General features: G+C 39.4%; 1 protein-coding gene across 1 annotated transcript in view; it reads right to left on the bottom strand.

Annotated features, from left to right (window-relative positions):
- LOC124619021 overlaps nt 1–18366 on the bottom strand; it is a 218060-nt gene that overhangs the window by 127148 nt on the left and 72546 nt on the right. The window contains exon 5 of the mRNA XM_047145393.1: nt 5683–5810. Coding sequence (XP_047001349.1) covers nt 5683–5810 — 128 coding nt within the window. The remainder of the gene's footprint in view (nt 1–5682; nt 5811–18366) is intronic.

An 18366-nucleotide genomic window follows, 5' to 3' on the forward strand; every position in this document is an offset into this window, starting at 1 on the left:
TTACACCATTGTCATTATGAATCGTAATGATTATGTGGCAGAAGCCCTCTGCCAATTATCTGACTCCTCCACATATAAATTCTGCCAGAGTGATCCAGTTCCTGTTTAAAGCCTTAGGCCCTTCCCATAACCTCTCCTGTTTACCCATTCCCCTGCTTGCTCTATGACACCTCGCACACTCACCTTCTACTTGCTCCCCAAAATCCACAAATCCAACAATTGTGGACACCCAACTGTAGCTGGTTATTGTACCCTAACTGAAAAACTTTTGGTCCTCACTCACCGTCACCTCCTCCTTGTTCCATTCACGTATGGAGCATGGGAAGAATGACTGTCTAAACACCTCTATGCATGCAGTAATTATTCTAATCTTATCCTCACAAATCCTATGTGAGCGATACGTAGGGGATTGTACAACAAAAAGACAGTTGTGCCCATCAGTCACTCAGCATCTCTGCCATATGGTAAGTGGTAATCTATCCTTTTCATAATATTGTCATTATCCCATACAGGATTTTCCAATGTTTGATTGTCCCAGTTCTTATGGTTTCTTATCGTTCCATTCACGTATGGTGCATGGGAAGAATGACTGTCTAAATGCCTCTGTGCATGCAGTAATTATTCTAATCTTATCCTCACAAATCCTATGTGAGCGGTACATAGGGGACTGTAGTACATTCCTAGTCATCATTTAAAGACGGTTTTTGAAATTTTTTAACAGACTTTCTCAGGATAATCTACGTTTATCTTCAACAGTCTTCTAGCTCAATTCCTTCAGTATCTTTGGAATCCTCTTCCACAAAATCAAACAAACGTGTGACCATTCGCACTGATCTTCTCTGTAAAAGTTCAATATTCCCTGTTAGTTCTATTTGGTACGGGTTCCACGCACTTGAGAAATAGTCTAGAGCTGGTCGCACGAGTGATTTGTAAGCAATCTCCTTTGTTGATTGACTGCATTTCCCCAGTATTCTACCACTAAAACAAAGCCTACTATCTGCTTCACCCACAACTGGGCCTATGTGATCATTCCTACAAAGTATTATTTGTATGAGTTGGCTGATTCCAACAGTGGCTCATTGATATTATAGTTACAGAATATTGTATTTTTTCGTTCTGTGACGTGCACAATTTTACATTTCTGAACATTTAAAGCAAGCTGCCACTCTTTGCTCCACTCTGAAATCTTATCAAGATCTGACTGAATATTTATGCAGCTTGTTTCAGATAGTATTTCACTATAGATAACTGCAAAAAGTCTGAGGTTATTATTAATACTGTCTGTAAGGTCATTAATGTATAACATGAACAACAAGGGTCCCAACACACTTCTCTGGGGCACACCTGAAGTCACTTCCACAACTGACGATGAGTCTCTATCCAAGATAACATCCTGTGTTCTCCCTATCAAAATGTCCTCAATCCAGTCAGAAATTCACTTGATATCCCACATGATCGTACTTTTGACAATTAGCATATGTATGGTACTGAGTCAAACACTTTTTGGAAATCAAGAAAAACTGCATCTGTCTGACCGCCTTGATCCACAGTTTTCAATATGTCATGTGAGAAAAGCAAGTTGGGTTTCACACGATAGATGTTTTCAGAATCCCTGCTGGCCGGCATTGAGGAGGTCACTCTTTTTAAAGAAACCTCATTATGTTTGAGCTCAGAATATTATGTAAGATTCGACAACAAACTGCTGTCAAAGATGTTGGACGGTAGTTTTGTGGAGCACTTCTACTACGCTTCTTGTTGGTGGGTGTAACCTGTGCTTTTTTCCAAGAACTGGAAAGGTTATTTATTCGAGGGATCTATGACAGATTATAGTCAGAAGTGGGACTAATTCAGCCAAAAATTCAATATTGAATCTGAAAGGGCAATATTGAATCTGAAAGGGATTCCGTGGGCCCTGGAGGTTTATTCAGTTTTAACAATTTCAGCAGTTTCTCAATACCACTGACACTAATACTTCATTCATTCATCTTTTCTGTGATACAAGGACTAAATTGGGGAAATTCTCCCTGCTTTCCTTTTGTAAAGGAACATTTGAAAATGAGTTTAAGCATTTCAGCTTTTGCTTTGCTACACTCAATATCAGTTCTTGTCATTCGCAAGGGACTGGACACTAACTTTGGTGCCACTAAAAGCCTTTACAAATATCCAGAATTTCTTTAGATTTTGTGAAATATCGTTTGACAATATTCTGCTATGTTAGTCATTGAAGGCATAACCCATTGCTCCCTTGACAACCAAACGTTTCTCATTGAGCATCTCTCTATCTAGAGCCCTGTGCGTTGTTTTAAATCTAGTATGCAGTAGTCCCTGTTTCTTTACAGTACACCATAGAGGTTCCCTCCCATTATGAACTGTTCTACTGGGTACACATTTATCCAGTGAATGATGACCTGTTCTTTTAAACTTGAGCCACAGTTCCTCTACATGCTCCTGCCCTGAGCTGAATGTTTGAATTTATTCATTGAAATATGACACTACTGATTTTTTGTCTAGTTTACTGAACATATATATTTTTCTACTTGTTTTAGTTGACCTTTGTACATTGGCAATCACTGTTGCCACAACCACATCACGGTCACTGATACCAGTTTCGGTGTGGACATCCTCAAAGAGGTCATGTGTATCTGTTGCCATTAGAGCCAACACATTTCCATCATGAGTGGGTTTCCTAAGTATCTGTTCTAGTTAGTTTACAGAGAAGGCATTTAGTAATGTTTCACAGAATATCTTACAAGCCCACAACTAACAAAACTAATTTTCCCAATTAATTGTTGGATGATTAAAGTCTCCTCCAATGATTACAGCATGACTGGAGAACTTATATACAAGTGAACTGACGTTTTCTCTAAAGTTTTCAGTTACATCATGTAATGAGTGTGGTGGATGACAGAGATCCAATTATCATTTTATGCCCACCCTTGATACTGAGTCTCAACCAAACAATCTCATATGCAGCTTCAATTTCTGTCTCAGTGGATTTGAGTTTCTTGTCTGCTGCAACAAATGTATGACCTCCATTTGCCATTTGCCTATCCTTTCAATATATACTTAAATTTTCTCCAAATATCTCAATGCTATCTATTTCATGTTTCAACCAGGTTTTTGTAACTAGTATTATGTGAGCTTCACTGCTTTGCACAAGTGCTTCAAATTCTGGATTCTGTTACACATACTTTGGCATTTAACCATTAGGATTTTAATACCATCGCTTGTGGGAGACATTTCTTTCAGTCTTACACTGATGATACTTCTGGGTTTCCTACAGCTGTCGTTATCTGTATTGGATGGAAAGTCATCTAATCTGAAAAAAAGGCCCTGTGTGCACCCCACACACAGTCAGCTACCTGAGTAGCAGCCTCTGAGATGTAGTGCACAGCTGACCCATTTCGGGGGACCCTACAGTTCTCAACCCTAAGGCACAAGTCCAGGAAGTCACAGCCTAGGTAGTCACAGAACCTTCGAAGCATCCAGTTTGCAAATTGTGCACTTTGCTGAGACTCCAAGCACAATCTTCTCTTCCAGTCACTGGTATGACCCAAGAATGGCCTCAGAGCCCAGACGATAGACATAGGGCATCATTTGTTCCAATGTGCACCACAATTTGTAGTTGGTTGCATCTGGTTCTCTCAATGGCTGCCAGAACATCCTCTTAAACATGCTGAATGAGGCCCCCACGCATACACATTGAGTGCACCTGGCGTCCCTTTGTGTCCTTTGCTGCCGTTTCCCTAGAGGGTACCATCATTCACCATAAGTTTGAACTGTCGAAGATTATTAGACACCTACCCTTTTGTGTTTGCCCCTCTTGACGCCAGACAAAACAGGTTTTGCCAAAACAGACGAAGCGAGTCCCACTGGCTCAGTTTCAGTGAAAGACAACGCCTTAAACTTGTTGGCTAGGGGGATCAGGTCAACACCCTGTGCCCTCCCTTGCCCCACGTCTACCCTGTACAGGGTGCCCAGATCTACCATTGACACACCACTCATAGTCAAGTGGACAATTAATGACAGATCCTGTACTTTCTGCAGATGATACAGGATCCACAGGAGAGGATAGTAGCTGAGGTACCTCTGGTACCAGTATGACTGATAAACAACACTTGCGAGCTCTTCCAACAAACTGATTTGCAGCACCTGTGTGTTACAAGACAATTAACAAATAACTTTAAATTAAGCCCGCTGATTATCTTTTAATCTGTTGAGCTAGAAAGTCGCTAATTCCCAAAAGAATTGAAGTAAAAACACAAAACAAAATTTCTATTAATGGAACACAGAAACTCTGTGATAAAAATTACTAGTTTCCTAAAACGTTTTGAGATTAATTACAGTTGTTAACAAACACAAAATCATAGTTAATTTATTATCAATGCAGATAATATATGAGGCTACTCCTCTTTAAGGGTAAACTAGATGTAACACAATATGTTTGTTAGAATATCTGCTGCAGCACTTAGATCACAAATGCTGATTAACTTAAAATTACGTCTCGATTATGCAAAGGACAATGGTAGCTTCCATAAATACTCAAAAACGCACGTTTATTTGTGCTGGTATACAATGACATATAGGGGTGATGTATTATTTGGTAGAGCAGTGAATCACAAATGCTGATTTGGTTCAAAATAAGTTACGTATTCGAAACTCTCCTTCACTGACTCTCCAACACCCCACTCCTTTACACCCTGGTTTTCTCTGCACATCCTCAATCCTCCCACCACTCCCAAGAATCAGCTAGTGCCCCATCATCACCCAATAACAACATGGACTGGAACAACTCAACCACATCCTTCGCCAGCACTTCATGCCCTGAAATGAGGGAGATTGTACCTGAGAATCTTCTCGTCTAAAGTAGTGTTCCGTCGTCCACTCTACCTCCACGACATCCTAGTCCATCCAGATGCTACACCCAATCTGCTCCAAATCCCAAGCCCTTGCCACAGAGAGCCCATATTCCTGAGGAAGACCCAGGTGCAAGACCTCCTGAATCCACCCACCCACCCACCCAACACTTCCTATTCCATTCCTGTCACAAGCTTATCCCACTTCATCAGAGGCTGGGCTATATGAATTCTTGGGAGACATTGCAAGAATTATATCAGTTTACTTTGGTTCATACCTACTAGATGGTTTGCAATGTATTCACGAGCAGATGTGATAACTTGTAATCAGTGCCTCACTGGTACATGAGAGATGTTAGCTTTCACTGCATCAGATAACTGTTTATAGTTTCTTATACCTGCTGCTTACACTATGTTTGCTTGTCCTCTTATAGAGTATAGCTGTACAGTATGGGATCCTCATCACATGGGATATGGAAAAAATTAAAAGACAGGCAATTTGCTTTGTTACCATGAACTAGAGGAGAGAGATTCATCGATATAATAAGCATTTTGGAAATGCCAATCATTAAAACAAATATATGTTTTATTCCAGTGAAGTCTTTCCATAAAATTTCAGGCAACTTTCTCATCAAAATGACAAACTTCTTTCATTTTTCCCACATACTATTCTAAAATGGAAAAAAGCATATATTATGAAAAATGTTGTCTTGCACCCATTACCAAACACTTAGTGTAAATTGCAGGGTAACTATGTTCATGTAGATCTTTATTTATCCCACTGTTTGCTTCAATATTCCTAATGCACATTATTGCTGAGATATACCTTGCACACCAAATTGCAACGACAAATACTTTTCAAACTAGCTTCATTCAGAGTTAGTTCTTTGGATACTGCTGCAACCAGGCCACATCCAATCCATTTTTTAATTTTTTCAATCATCTTGAGGCTTTCTGGAATTGAAACAAATTACCTTATGTTTTAAGAAAATAAAATTTGAATAAATATTTACATACTATGCAATGTAATGAAATTAAAAATTGTGTTTGAGCAATGCAAAACTGTCTGTGGAATCAGTTGGTTACTGTATTGTCTAATGAACAGATGTACACACAAATAAAGCATTTCTGAAAAAGAGAAATTTGTTAATATCTAATTTAAATTTAAGTATTGGGAAGTCTTTTTTGAAGATACTTGTCTGGAGAGTAGGCTTGTATGGAAGTGAAAGATGGGCAATAACCAGCCAGACAAGAACATCATTATGCTGAAGATTACATGGGTAGATCACTCACGAGGGAGTGCTGAATCAAATTGGGGAGAAAAGAAATTTGTGGTACAGCTTGACAGAAAGAAGGGATCATTTGATAAGGCATATCCCCCCCCCCCACCCAATGAACCATGGGCATTGCCGTTGGTGGGGAGGCTTGCGTGCCTCAACAATACAGATAGCCGTACCGTAGGTGCAACCACAACGGAGGGGTATCTGTTGAGAAGCCAGACAAACATGTGGTTCCTGAAGAGGGGCAGCAGCCTTTTCAGTAGTTGCAGGGGCAACAGTCTGGATGATTGACTGATCTGGCCTTGTAACACTAACCAAAATGGCCTTGCTGTTCTGGTACCACGAACGGCTGAAAGCAAGGGGAAACTACAGCCGTAATTTTTCCCGAGGGCATGCAGCTCTACTGTATGATTAAATGATGATGGCATCCTCTTGGGTAAAATATTCCGGAGGTAAAATAGTCCCCCATTCGGATCTCCGGGCGGGCAATACTCAAGAGGATGTCGTAATCAGTTTTATATTTCGAGACAGAAAACTGGCGTTCTACGGATCGGAGTGTGGAGTGTCAGATCCCTTAATCGGGCAGGTAGGTTAGAAAATTTAAAAAGGGAAATGGATAGGTTAAAGTTAGATATAGTGGGAATTAGTGAAGTTCTGGTGGAAGGAGGAACAAGACTTTTGGTCAGGTGAATACAGGGTTATAAATACAAAATCAAATAAGGGTAATGCAGGTGTAGCTTTAATAACGAATAAAAAAATAGGAGTATGGGTAAGCTACTAGAAACAGCACAGTGAACGCATTATTGTGGCCAAGATAGATATGAAGCCCATGCCTACTACAGTAGTACAAGTTTGTATTCCAACTAGCTCTGCAGATGACGAAGAAATTGATGTATGTATGATGGGATAACAGAAATTATTCAGGTAGTGAAGGGAGACGAAAATTTAATAGTCATGGGTGACTGGAATTCGTCAGTAGGAAAAGGGAGAGAAGGAAACATAGTAGGTGAATATGGATTGGGGCTAAGAAATGAAAGGGGAAGCCGCCTGGTAGAATTTTGCACAGAGCATAACTTAATCATATCTAACACTTGTTCAAGAATCATGAAAGAAGGTTGTATACATGGAAGAACCCTGGAGATACTAAAAGGTATCAGATAGATTTTATAATAGTAAGACAGAGATTTAGGAACCAGGTTTTAAATTGTAAGACATTTCCAGGGGCAGATGTGGACTCTGACCACAATCTATTGGTTACGAACTGTAGATTAAAACTGAAGAAACTGCAAAAAGGTGGGAATTTAAGGAGATGGGACCTGGATAAACTGAAAGAACTAGAGGTTGTACAGAGTTTCAGGGCGAGCATAAGGGAACAATTGACAGTAACGGGGGAAAGAAATACAGTAGAAGAAGAATGGGTAGCTTTGAGGGATGAAGTAGTGAAGGCAGCAGAGGATCAAGTTGGTAAAAAGACGAGGGCTAGTAGAAACCCTTGGATAACAGAAGAAATATTGAATTTAATTGATGAAAGGAGAAAATATAAAAATGCAGTAAATGAAGCAGACAAAAAGGAATACAAACGTCTCAAAAATGAGATCGACAGGAAGTGGAAAATGGCTAAGCAGGGATGGCTAGAGGACAAATGTAAGGACGTAGAGGCTTATCTCACTAGGGGTAAGATAGATACTGCTTACAGGAAAATTAAAGAGACCTTTAGAGAAAGGAGAACCACTTGCATGAATATCAAGAGCCCAGATGGAAACCCAGTTCTAAGCAAAGAAGGGAAAGCAGAAAGGCGGAAGGAGTATATAGAGGGTCTATACAGGGGCGATGTACTTGAGGACAATATTATGCAAATGGAAGAGGATGTAGATGAAGATGAAATGGGAGATACGATACTGCGTAATGAGTTTGACAGAGCACTTAAAGACCTGAGTCGAAACAAGGCCCCAGGAGTAGACAACATTCCATTAGAACTACTGACAGCCTTGGGAGAGCCAGTCCTGACAAAACTTTACCATCTGGTGAGCAAGATGTATCAGACAGGCGAAATACCCTCAGACTTCAAGAAGAATATAATAACTCCAATCCCAAAGAAAGCAGGTGTTGACAGATGTGAAAACTACCGAACTATCAGTTTAATAAGTCACAGCTACAAAATACTAACGCGAATTCTTTACAGACGAATGGAAAAACTGATAGAAGCCAACCTCGGGGAAGATCAGTTTGGATCCCGTAGAAATGTTGGAACACGTGAGGCAATACTGACCCTACGACTTATATTAGAAGAACCATTAAGGAAAGCCAAACCTACATTTCTAGCATTTGTAGACTTAGAGAAAGCTTTTGACAATGTTGATTGGAATACTCTCTTTCAAATTCTGAAGGTGGCAGGGGTAAAATACAGGGAGCGAAAGGCTATTTACAATTTGTACAGAAACCAGATGGCAGTTATAAGAGTCGAGGGGTATGAAAGGGAAGCAGTGGTTGGGAAGGGAGTGAGACAGGGTTGTAGCCTATCCTCGATGTTATTCAATCTGTATATTAAGCAAGCAATAAAGGAAACAAAAGAAAAGTTCGGAGTAGGTATTAAAATCTATGGAGAAGAAATAAAAACTTTGAGGTTCGCCGATGACACTGTAATTCTGTCAGAGACAGCAAAGGACTTGGAAGAGCAGCTGAACGGAATGGACAGTGTCTTGAAAGGAGGGTATAAGATGAACATCAACAAAAGCAAAACGAGGATAATGGAATGTAGTCGAATTAAGTCCGGAGATGCTGAGGGTATTAGATTAGGAAATGAGACACTTAAAGTAGTAAAGGAGTTTTGCTATTTGGAGAGCAAAATAACCGACGATGGTCGAAGTAGAGAGGATATAAAATGTAGACTGGCAATGGCAAGGAAAGAGTTTCTGAAGAAGAAAAATTTGTTAACATCGAGTATTGATTTAAATGTCAGGAAGTCGTTTCTGAAAGTATTTGTATGGAGTGTAGCCATGTATGGAAGTGAAACGTGGACGATAAATAGTTTGGACAAGAAGAGAATTGAAGCTTTCGAAATGTGGTGCTATAGAAGAATGCTGAAGATTAGATGGGTAGATCACATAACTAATGAGGAGGTATTGAATAGAATTGGGGAGAAGAAGAGCTTGTGGCACAACTTGACTAGAAGAAGGGATCGGTTGGTAGGACATGTTCTGAGATATTGAGGAATCACCAATTTAGTATTGGAGGGCAGCGTGGAGGGTAAAAATCGTAGAGGGAGACCAAGAGATGAATACACTAAGCAGATTCAGAAGGATGTAGGCTGCAGTAGGTACTGGGAGATGAAAAAGCTTGCACAGGATAGAATAGCATGTAGAGCTGCATCAAACCAGTCTCAGGACTGAAGACCACAACAACAACAACATCCTGAGACATCAAGGAATAATCAATTAGAGGATGTGGGGAAGTGTGGAGGTGGAGGATAAAAAAATTGTAGAGGGAGAGCAAGACTAAACTACAGCATGCAGCTTTAAATGGATGTTGGGCACAGTAGTTACGCTGAGATGAAGAGGCAAAGTCAGGATAGACAAGCATGGAAAGCTGCATCAAACCCTTCTTAGGACTGCAGACCACAACAACAAAAACACAGATACAGCTGGTTGTCAAATTGAATGATTATCATGAGCATGGGGAAGACATTTTTACACATGCCACAATTTTATAAACATGGTAACTTCCAAACTGAAACACCTAGTCCACTGGAAACAAGTTGAGTGACATAAATACCGGTGTCAACAAGCTGGAAACAAAATGGTGTGCAAACAGATAAATATACGAAGTCATTAATTATGTTAAGAAGACAGCCTTATTGATTGTTGTGCAACCTACTGAAAATGTGACAAGTCCTCTAAAGCACTCTGGCAGTGTATAACATCCCATTACCAAAATTTGTGTTGCAGACACAACTTATGTGTGCAACAACAGCTCTCAGCCCGACGGTTGCCAAACCAGGCATCAGGCTGCAGGACACTGTGGGTTTTTAAAGGTGATAACTTTCCTACCTGCCACAACTAGCCTGTAGTGCCATCTGCCATTCATTGGGGTAACAGCATTAACAGGTCTGTTAATAAAAGATGTTTAGAAACAGGTGGTGGCTTCAGAAAAAGTAGGATGAAATTTCAAACAGAAAACACATGTGCCATTCAAGATAAGGAGAAGCTTGACCAAGGAAGGACAAGAATGACACAGCTCCAAGTAATCGTCAAAGAGAGAGTTATGTGCACTTTTCTGGGCAAAGGATGGCAATTGGCATATGAGACCTGTTCTCCAGGATGTTCAATACATCTAGGGAGTTTAAATGAGCAAATGCTTCCTTGTAATCACAGGACCGGAGATGCCACAGGTGCAATTTCATGATATCGGCATTGTCTTCAGCAGATTCAAGCATGCCTTTGAGTGTTTTTAAAATAGAACCACTTGTAACTCAATACTGATGATGCTCACTTGAAACTCAGTCTTATTATTTGACTCATACTCATTAAAATCAGCTCCTCAGTGCTGTGTGCTAACATATTGCATGGTACTTACATAGATGACAAGTTATTTAAACACTATTTGAGACTACATTGCACTGAGAAGTTTGTTGTAATAACAACAATCAGAAGTCAAACATCTGATACAAGGCAGATGCATGGGTCTCATGGGAAAAAAATCCCTACTGATAAGCTCAAGGAGTCTGAGACTGCTCAAAAGTTCTCTGACCTTCTCCAGGAAGATCTTGCACACATTCCAAAGAGTGAGAGTGTCGAAGAAATATGGTAGAGCTTAAAAGACAAGACTAAATCATGCCATACACAATCGGTGGTTTCATTAAAGAGTGTACACAAGTAACAACATTAAAAAAAAAAAAAAAAAAAAATTACAAGCGAATGCATCAGGTAAACCACAGAAGGTAATATAGAATTGCAAGTTGAGGAGAAAAGAGGCTGCCCAAAAAAAGGGAGCATGAAAGGAAAGATCAGGAAGAAATGGAACATCTGAAAGGGATGAATGAAGTAAGAGCTTTTTACCAGAAGCTAAATAATAGACGAAATGATTTCCAGCCAAGGATGAATTTGTGTAGAAATACAGATGGCTCATTTTTGAGTAGTGATGGACCAATATGTAGAAGATGGGCTCAACACCTTGAGGGAACTGTCGAATGATGGTACAGCAGAGAACCAAGGAATCTTACCCTCTGTAAATACAAGGAACTCAGAAATAGAGGAACCAGTACTGTCTGCTGAGGAAGTGAAAGTGGAGGCAGTCATCAAGAAGCTGAAGAATAATAAGGCTCCAGGAATGGCTCTAATAAATGAAATAAGCCCTTATGTGTCTTGAAAGAGCTGCTAGAAAGGTGAATCTAGGGGTAAATGAAGGGGAAACTAAGTATATACCCGTAACTAAGGGAGATTATCCAAATGAGGCCCCATTTGTAGAAAATGGTACACATAAATTTCATACCATGAGTAGTTTCACTCACTTTGGATCAGAAGTAAACTGTAAGAACAATGCTAGCTCTGAATCCAAAAATGAATATTGTCCACCAACAACTGCCACCATGGCCTCAGAAAACACCTGAATTCTAAGTTGCTGTTCAGGAAAACTAAAGCTATGATGGATAAAGTTTTACTAAGGCCAGCACTAACATATGGTGCTGAAACATGGACATTAACAAAATTTGATGAAAAACAACTGGGCGTATTTGAAAGAAATATCTTGGGACTAGTTCTTGGGTCAGAGAAAGAAAATGGTGTCTGGAGGAGAAGATTCAACTATGAATTATGTAATTTATATAATGAACCAGACATTGTCAGCTATATTAAAACACTGAAATGGGCAGGACAAATACTGAGAACAAACAATAGAATGATTACAAATATATTCATCGCATTGCTTGAAGGAACCAGGAGAGCTGGATGAACATAGAAGATGGGAGGAATGTGTCAGAGAGGACATGGGGAAAATTGGAATTCAGAATTGGAGGAGTCTGGCACTGAACAGGAAAGAATGGGATAATCTTCTATAGAATGCCAAGGATCACATAGGGCTGTTGTGCAGATAATGATGATGATGATGATGATGATGATGATAGTGCACATTTAGGATGATTGCTAAAAGTATGAAACACAACTAAAATAATTTTTGCACACTGTTGAATATGATAAGCATATTACTTACTCATCTTTGGTTTGTTTTTATGGTTAGAGAGATCATACTGACATTTGTGAATATTCTTTTAAATCTACAAGAATGACTTCCTGGAGGTGGCAAAGTTCCATTGCACATGAAGTTCTAACCTAATGTGTAATAAGACACTGGCAAGAAGTTACAGAAGGCCATGAAGAAGATTCAGAATTTGAAGGCGACTCTGATGCAGATGGAGGTAGCCTGCATAATGCAGTCTGAAGTGGACCAGTGAGTGAAACGTCTAGTACAGATACAGCAAATAGTGTGGACTGTTTGCCTGTGCTTGAAGAAGTAATTCATGAAAGTCGTAAAACTGAGTGTGATACTGAAGTGGCTGCAAATGGGAATTTTTATGCATGGTATAAAGTTGGTTCTGAATCCCAGTCCTTTGGAAAATGTCTTTCTCCAGAGGGAATACGTTTACTTACAGAAGTTCACATTGCTTATTTTCTGAGGATTTTTCGAATTTTTTCAGATTTTGTGCTCCTCATTCATTGGTGCGAATAGTTACCATCCCATAACTCACGGTGGATTTAGAAATACATAACAACTTGGGCATTTTTATTGATTATTATTTCCAAAGATTATATACTGACATTTATTTAACTGTTACGCTGGATAAGATATTTCGTCATTTAAAGGGTTAACTGCACTGTGTGAACACATCGTGCTGCCATTCAATGTTGTGTCACAGTGCTCAGTGATTTATAATAATTTGTGCCTATTGTTTTTCAGTGTGTTAAGTTGAGTATATTCTTGCTAATGATTAGCCAGTTGATCTCACCTGCAATTAGTTCTATTACACATTTCAACTGAGTTATAAGCCCACTTAAATATGAAACTAGCTATTAAATGTGATCTGAATTTTAAAACGTGTCAGCTTTTGTAAGAATGATGAAGGGGTTTACTTTCAGAGGCATTCACTTGGGGTTCATTTTCCTAGTTCAGTATGGACTTGTCAAGTCCAAATGACTTTTTGATGATTTGATGGCCTGTCGAAATAAGGCCCGAGAAGTAGACAACATTCTGTCAGAACTAGAAAGTCAGCTATGCAAAACTCTTTTGTCTGGTGAGCAAGATGTATGAGACAGGTGATATACCTTTAGATGTCAAGACGAATATAATAATTCCAAATATAATATAATAATTCCAAAGAAAGCAGGTGCTGACAAATGTGGTTATTACCAAAACAGTTTAATTAATAAGTCATGGTTCCAAAATATTACCATGAATTCTTTAAAGAAGAAAGCTGGTAGAAGCTGACCTTGGGGAAGATCAGTTTGGATTCCAGAGAAATGTAGGAACACATGAAGCAATACTGACCCTACGACTTCTTGTAGACCGATTAAGGAAAAACAAACCTAAGTTTATTGTACTTGTAGACTTACAGAAAGTATTTGACACTGTTGACTGGTATGCCCTCTTTCAAATTCTAACGGTAGCAAGGGTAAAATACAGGGAGCAAAAGGCTATTTACAATCTGTACAGAAAATAGACGGCAGTTATAACAGTCGAGGGGTATGAAAGGGAAGCAGTGGTGCAGAGGGGATTGAGACAAGGTTGTAGACTATCGCCCATGTTATTCAATCCGTACACAGAGCAAGCAATAAAGGAATGCAAAGAAGAATTTGGAATAGGAATTAAAGTCCAGGGAGAAGAAATAAAAAGTCTGAGGTTTGCCGATGACACTAATTCTGTCACAGACAGCAAATGACTTGGAAGAGCAGTTGAATGGAATGGACAGTGTCTTGAGAGGAGGATATAACATGAACAGCAACAAAAGCTACACAAGGATATTGGAATGAAGTCAAATTAATTCATATGATGCTGAGGGAATCAGACGCTTAAGGTAGTGGATGAGGGCAGCAAAATAACTGATGATGGTCGAAGTAGAGAGGATATAAAATGTAGACTGGCAAGGGCACGAAATGCGTTTCTGAAGAAGAGAAATTTGTTAGCATTGGATATAGATTTAAAATGTCTTTTCTGAAAGTATTTGTATGAAGTGTAGCCATGTATGGAAGTAAAACATGGACAATAAACAGTTTAGATAAGAAAAGAATAGACGCTTTTGAAATGTGGTGCTGCAGGAGGACACTGAAGATTAGACAGGTTGATCATGTAACTATTGAGAAGTTACTAAACAGAATTGGGGAGAAAAGAAATTTGTGGCGCAACCTGAGTAGAAGGAGGGATCAGTTGGTAGGACACATTCTGAGGCATCCAGGGATCATCAATTTAGTACTGGAGGGAAGTGTGAGGGGTAAAAATCAAAAAGGGAGACCAAGAGATGAATACAGCAAGTAGACTGAGAAGAATGTAGGTTGCAGTGGTTATTTGGAGCTGAAGAGGCTTACACAGCATATATAAGCACAGAGAGCTGCATCATACCAGTCTTCAGACTGAGGACCATGACGACAACAACAACAACAACAACAACATGTCACATAGCTCAGGAAATATGACATCACAAACTCTGAGGCACATTAAAAACTAGCTTTTGCTTGAAAAAAGCACAAATTACCCATACTATATTCATCCAGTGTTTCATAATGAGAGCACATAGCAACTTACATTAAATTTTAAGCAAAATTCAAACCTTTAAAAATTTTTTCTCACTTTCATGCTTAACATCAAATATTTAACACACACGTTACCTCATTTGAAGCTGTTTTACACATGGTAGTTTGATTTTTTAAGGAGTCTTGTGTCTACTGGTAAATAAAGAATACAGTGGTAAGCACTGTGTCAGATTCCATTCTGACATGACATAAGGGTTAGAGAAATAAAGATGAGTTAAACTGGAAGTGAAATATAAAGTTTAATTAATAATGCATTTAAAAATATGATGAAATGGAGAAAATAGAGGAAGTAGTCATTAGAGAGAGTGAGAGGAAACGGGGGGGAGGGGAGATGGAAATATAAAAGTAATTGAATAAATAATGAAATTCTGCCACTGGAAAAATGGGGGATTGTTAACAAATGTTAAGCCAAGAGGGTGGCAGGATGAGACGATGTGTCATAGAGGAATTTCTCCTCTCCAGAGTCCAGAGAAATTACTACTGGGTGTGAGGACTCAGATAGCCAATACAAAGTAGCTGGCACTTGGGTCTCTCAAGTCATAGTGTGGAACATGCTCAGCAAATGGATAAGTGATAGGGGGTGGCAACATGCCACAGGTTTTGCATAAGGAATAATTGTTGGGGTAGTGATAATTGCTGGAAATGCCACATAGTTTGTAAAGGCTGTTGTGGGGGCGACAGAAGGTGAGTGTGAATGGTGCATGAAAGATATCAGTGACGGATGACCCCATCTCAGGGTTTGACATGAGAAAGGCGTAACTTTGCGAGAGTCATACAATAGAGGTGTTTGAGGTTTACACGGTAATGAGTGATGTTGGGGTGCTACTGGTAATCTCCCCCCCCCCCCCCCCCCCCTCCCCAGAAGTAGGTGATACACTGCTCGAGGAGTCAAGAGGAGACTGCCATGGAGATATGTTTGTGGACAATATCTGTGGAGCACTTTCATTAAGTGAAAACAATGGTGTGGTTATTGCTACAGTTGTCGAAGGATTTGGTGTTGAAGCAGATACATCTGATATGCAACAATGGAATCTGAAGCACGTTCTTGACCTGATATCATATACAACAACCATGTTGTTGTTGTGGTCTTCAGTCCTGAGACTGGTTTGATGCAGCTCTCCATGCTACTCTATCCTGTGCAAGCTTCTTCATCTCCCAGTACCTACTGCAACCTACATCCTTCTGAATCTGCTTAGTGTATTGATCTCTTGGTCTCCCTCTACGATTTTTACCCTCCACGCTGCCCTCCAATGCTAAATTTGTGATCCCTTGATGCCTCAAAACATGTCCTACCAACCGATCCCTTCTTCTAGTCAAGTTGTGCCACAAACTTCTCTTCTCCCCAATCCTATTCAGAACCTCCTCATTAGTTACGTGATCTACCCACCTTATCTTCAGCATTCTTCTGTAGCACCACATTTTGAAAGCTTCTATTCTCTTCTTGTCCAAACTGGTTATCGTCCATGTTTCACTTCCATACATGGCTACACTCCATACAAATACTTTCAAAAACGACTTCCTGACACTTAAATCTATACTCGATGTTAACAAATTTCTCTTCTTCAGAAACGATTTCCTTGCCATTGCCAGTCTACATTTTATATCCTCTCTACTTCGACCATCATCAGTTATTTTACTCCCTAAATAGCAAAACTCCTTTACTACTTTAAGTGTCTCATTTCCTAATCTAATACCCTCAGCATCACCCGATTTAATTTGACTACATTCCATTATCCTCGTTTTGCTTTTGTTGATGTTCATCTTATATCCTCCTTTCAAGACACTGTCCATTCCGTTCAACTGCTCTTCCAAGTCCTTTGCTGTCTCTGACAGAATTACAATGTCATCGGCGAACCTCAAAGTTTTTACTTCTTCTCCATGAATTTTAATACCTACTCCGAATTTTTCTTTTGTTTCCTTTACTGCTTGCTCAATATACACATTGAATAACATCGGGGAGAGGCTACAACCCTGTCTCACTCCCTTCCCAACCACTGCTTCCCTTTCATGCCCCTCGACTCTTATAACTGCCATCTGGTTTCTGTACAAATTGTAAATAGCCTTTCGCTCCCTGTATTTTACCCCTGCCACCTTCAGAATTTGAAAGAGAGTATTCCAGTTAACGTTGTCAAAAGCTTTCTCTAAGTCTACAAATGCTAGAAACGTAGGTTTGCCTTTTCTTAATCTTTCTTCTAAGGTAAGTCGTAAGGTTAGTATTGCCTCACGTGTTCCAACATTTCTACGGAATCCAAACTGATTTTCCCCGAGGTCCGCTTCTACCAGTTTTTCCATTCGTCTGTAAAGAATTCGCGTTAGTACTTTGCAGCTGTGACTTATTAAACTGATAGTTCGGTAACTTTCACATCTGTCAACAACTGCTTTCTTTGGGATTGGAATTATTATATTCTTCTTGAAGTCTGTGGGTATTTCACCTGTCTCATACATCTTGCTCACCAGATGGTAGAGTTTTGTCATGACTGGCTCTCCCAAGGCCATCAGTAGTTCTAATGGAATGTTGTCTACTCCCGGGGCCTTGTTTCGACTACAACAACCATGTGCTTATTGAATACTGATGAACAGTTTGTAGAGGTGAGGATACCGTATTTACTCGTATCTAAGGCGCACTTTTTTTCCAGTTTTTGTAATCCAAAAAACCACCTGCGGCTTAGAATCGAGTGCAAAGTAAGCGGAAGTTCTGAAAAATGTTGGTAGGTACCGCCACAACTAACTTCCGCCATCAAATATATGTAGCGCTACACAGGCATGCTTTGCAGACACAAAGATAAATACTGGTGCCAAAACCTCTGCATCAGTAAATAAATTAAAAAAAAGGTGGAAGGCGAGATTTTTCTCCGCCCCGAGTTTTGACCAGTGCATTTTCATACATTATCCAACGAAGTAAATACAAATTCCGTATTGTTCATCTTCGAATGTAGCAGCATTTCAATGTACTGTGAAAATCCGACTGGCAAGACTGTTTGGGATTTTTGTCAATATGGCCAACTCTACATTCTGAATTTTTTCCTATCTGTGAGAAGAGATGGTTGTTAATAGGAACTTTTATGAACTGTGAATCACATGCAGTATTCTCTTCACCATAAGAATAATATGAATATAAACATTTTGCCATGTATTCTTTCGTGTTTGCTACTATCTCATTTAAATCCTGCCTGCTAATAAACTACGAAACTAGAGTGAGACAACAGCAAATGTGGAAGAATATACATATCATGTCATGTTTATATTCGTATTATTCTTATGCCTAATAGTGATACAGTCAGAAATGAAGCATGGCAATTGACTAGATTTTTAAATCTAAGATGACTATTAATTTCTGTGCAGACTGTAATGTACTAAAGAGGCGTCTGCAAAGATTTTCAAACGGAGAAAAATTTTCACTAAACTCTCGTTCAGAACATCTTCTATCATATGCAG

The sequence above is a fragment of the Schistocerca americana genome, chromosome 1 (assembly GCF_021461395.2).
Source record: "Schistocerca americana isolate TAMUIC-IGC-003095 chromosome 1, iqSchAmer2.1, whole genome shotgun sequence".
Lineage (NCBI taxonomy): Eukaryota > Metazoa > Arthropoda > Insecta > Orthoptera > Acrididae > Schistocerca > Schistocerca americana.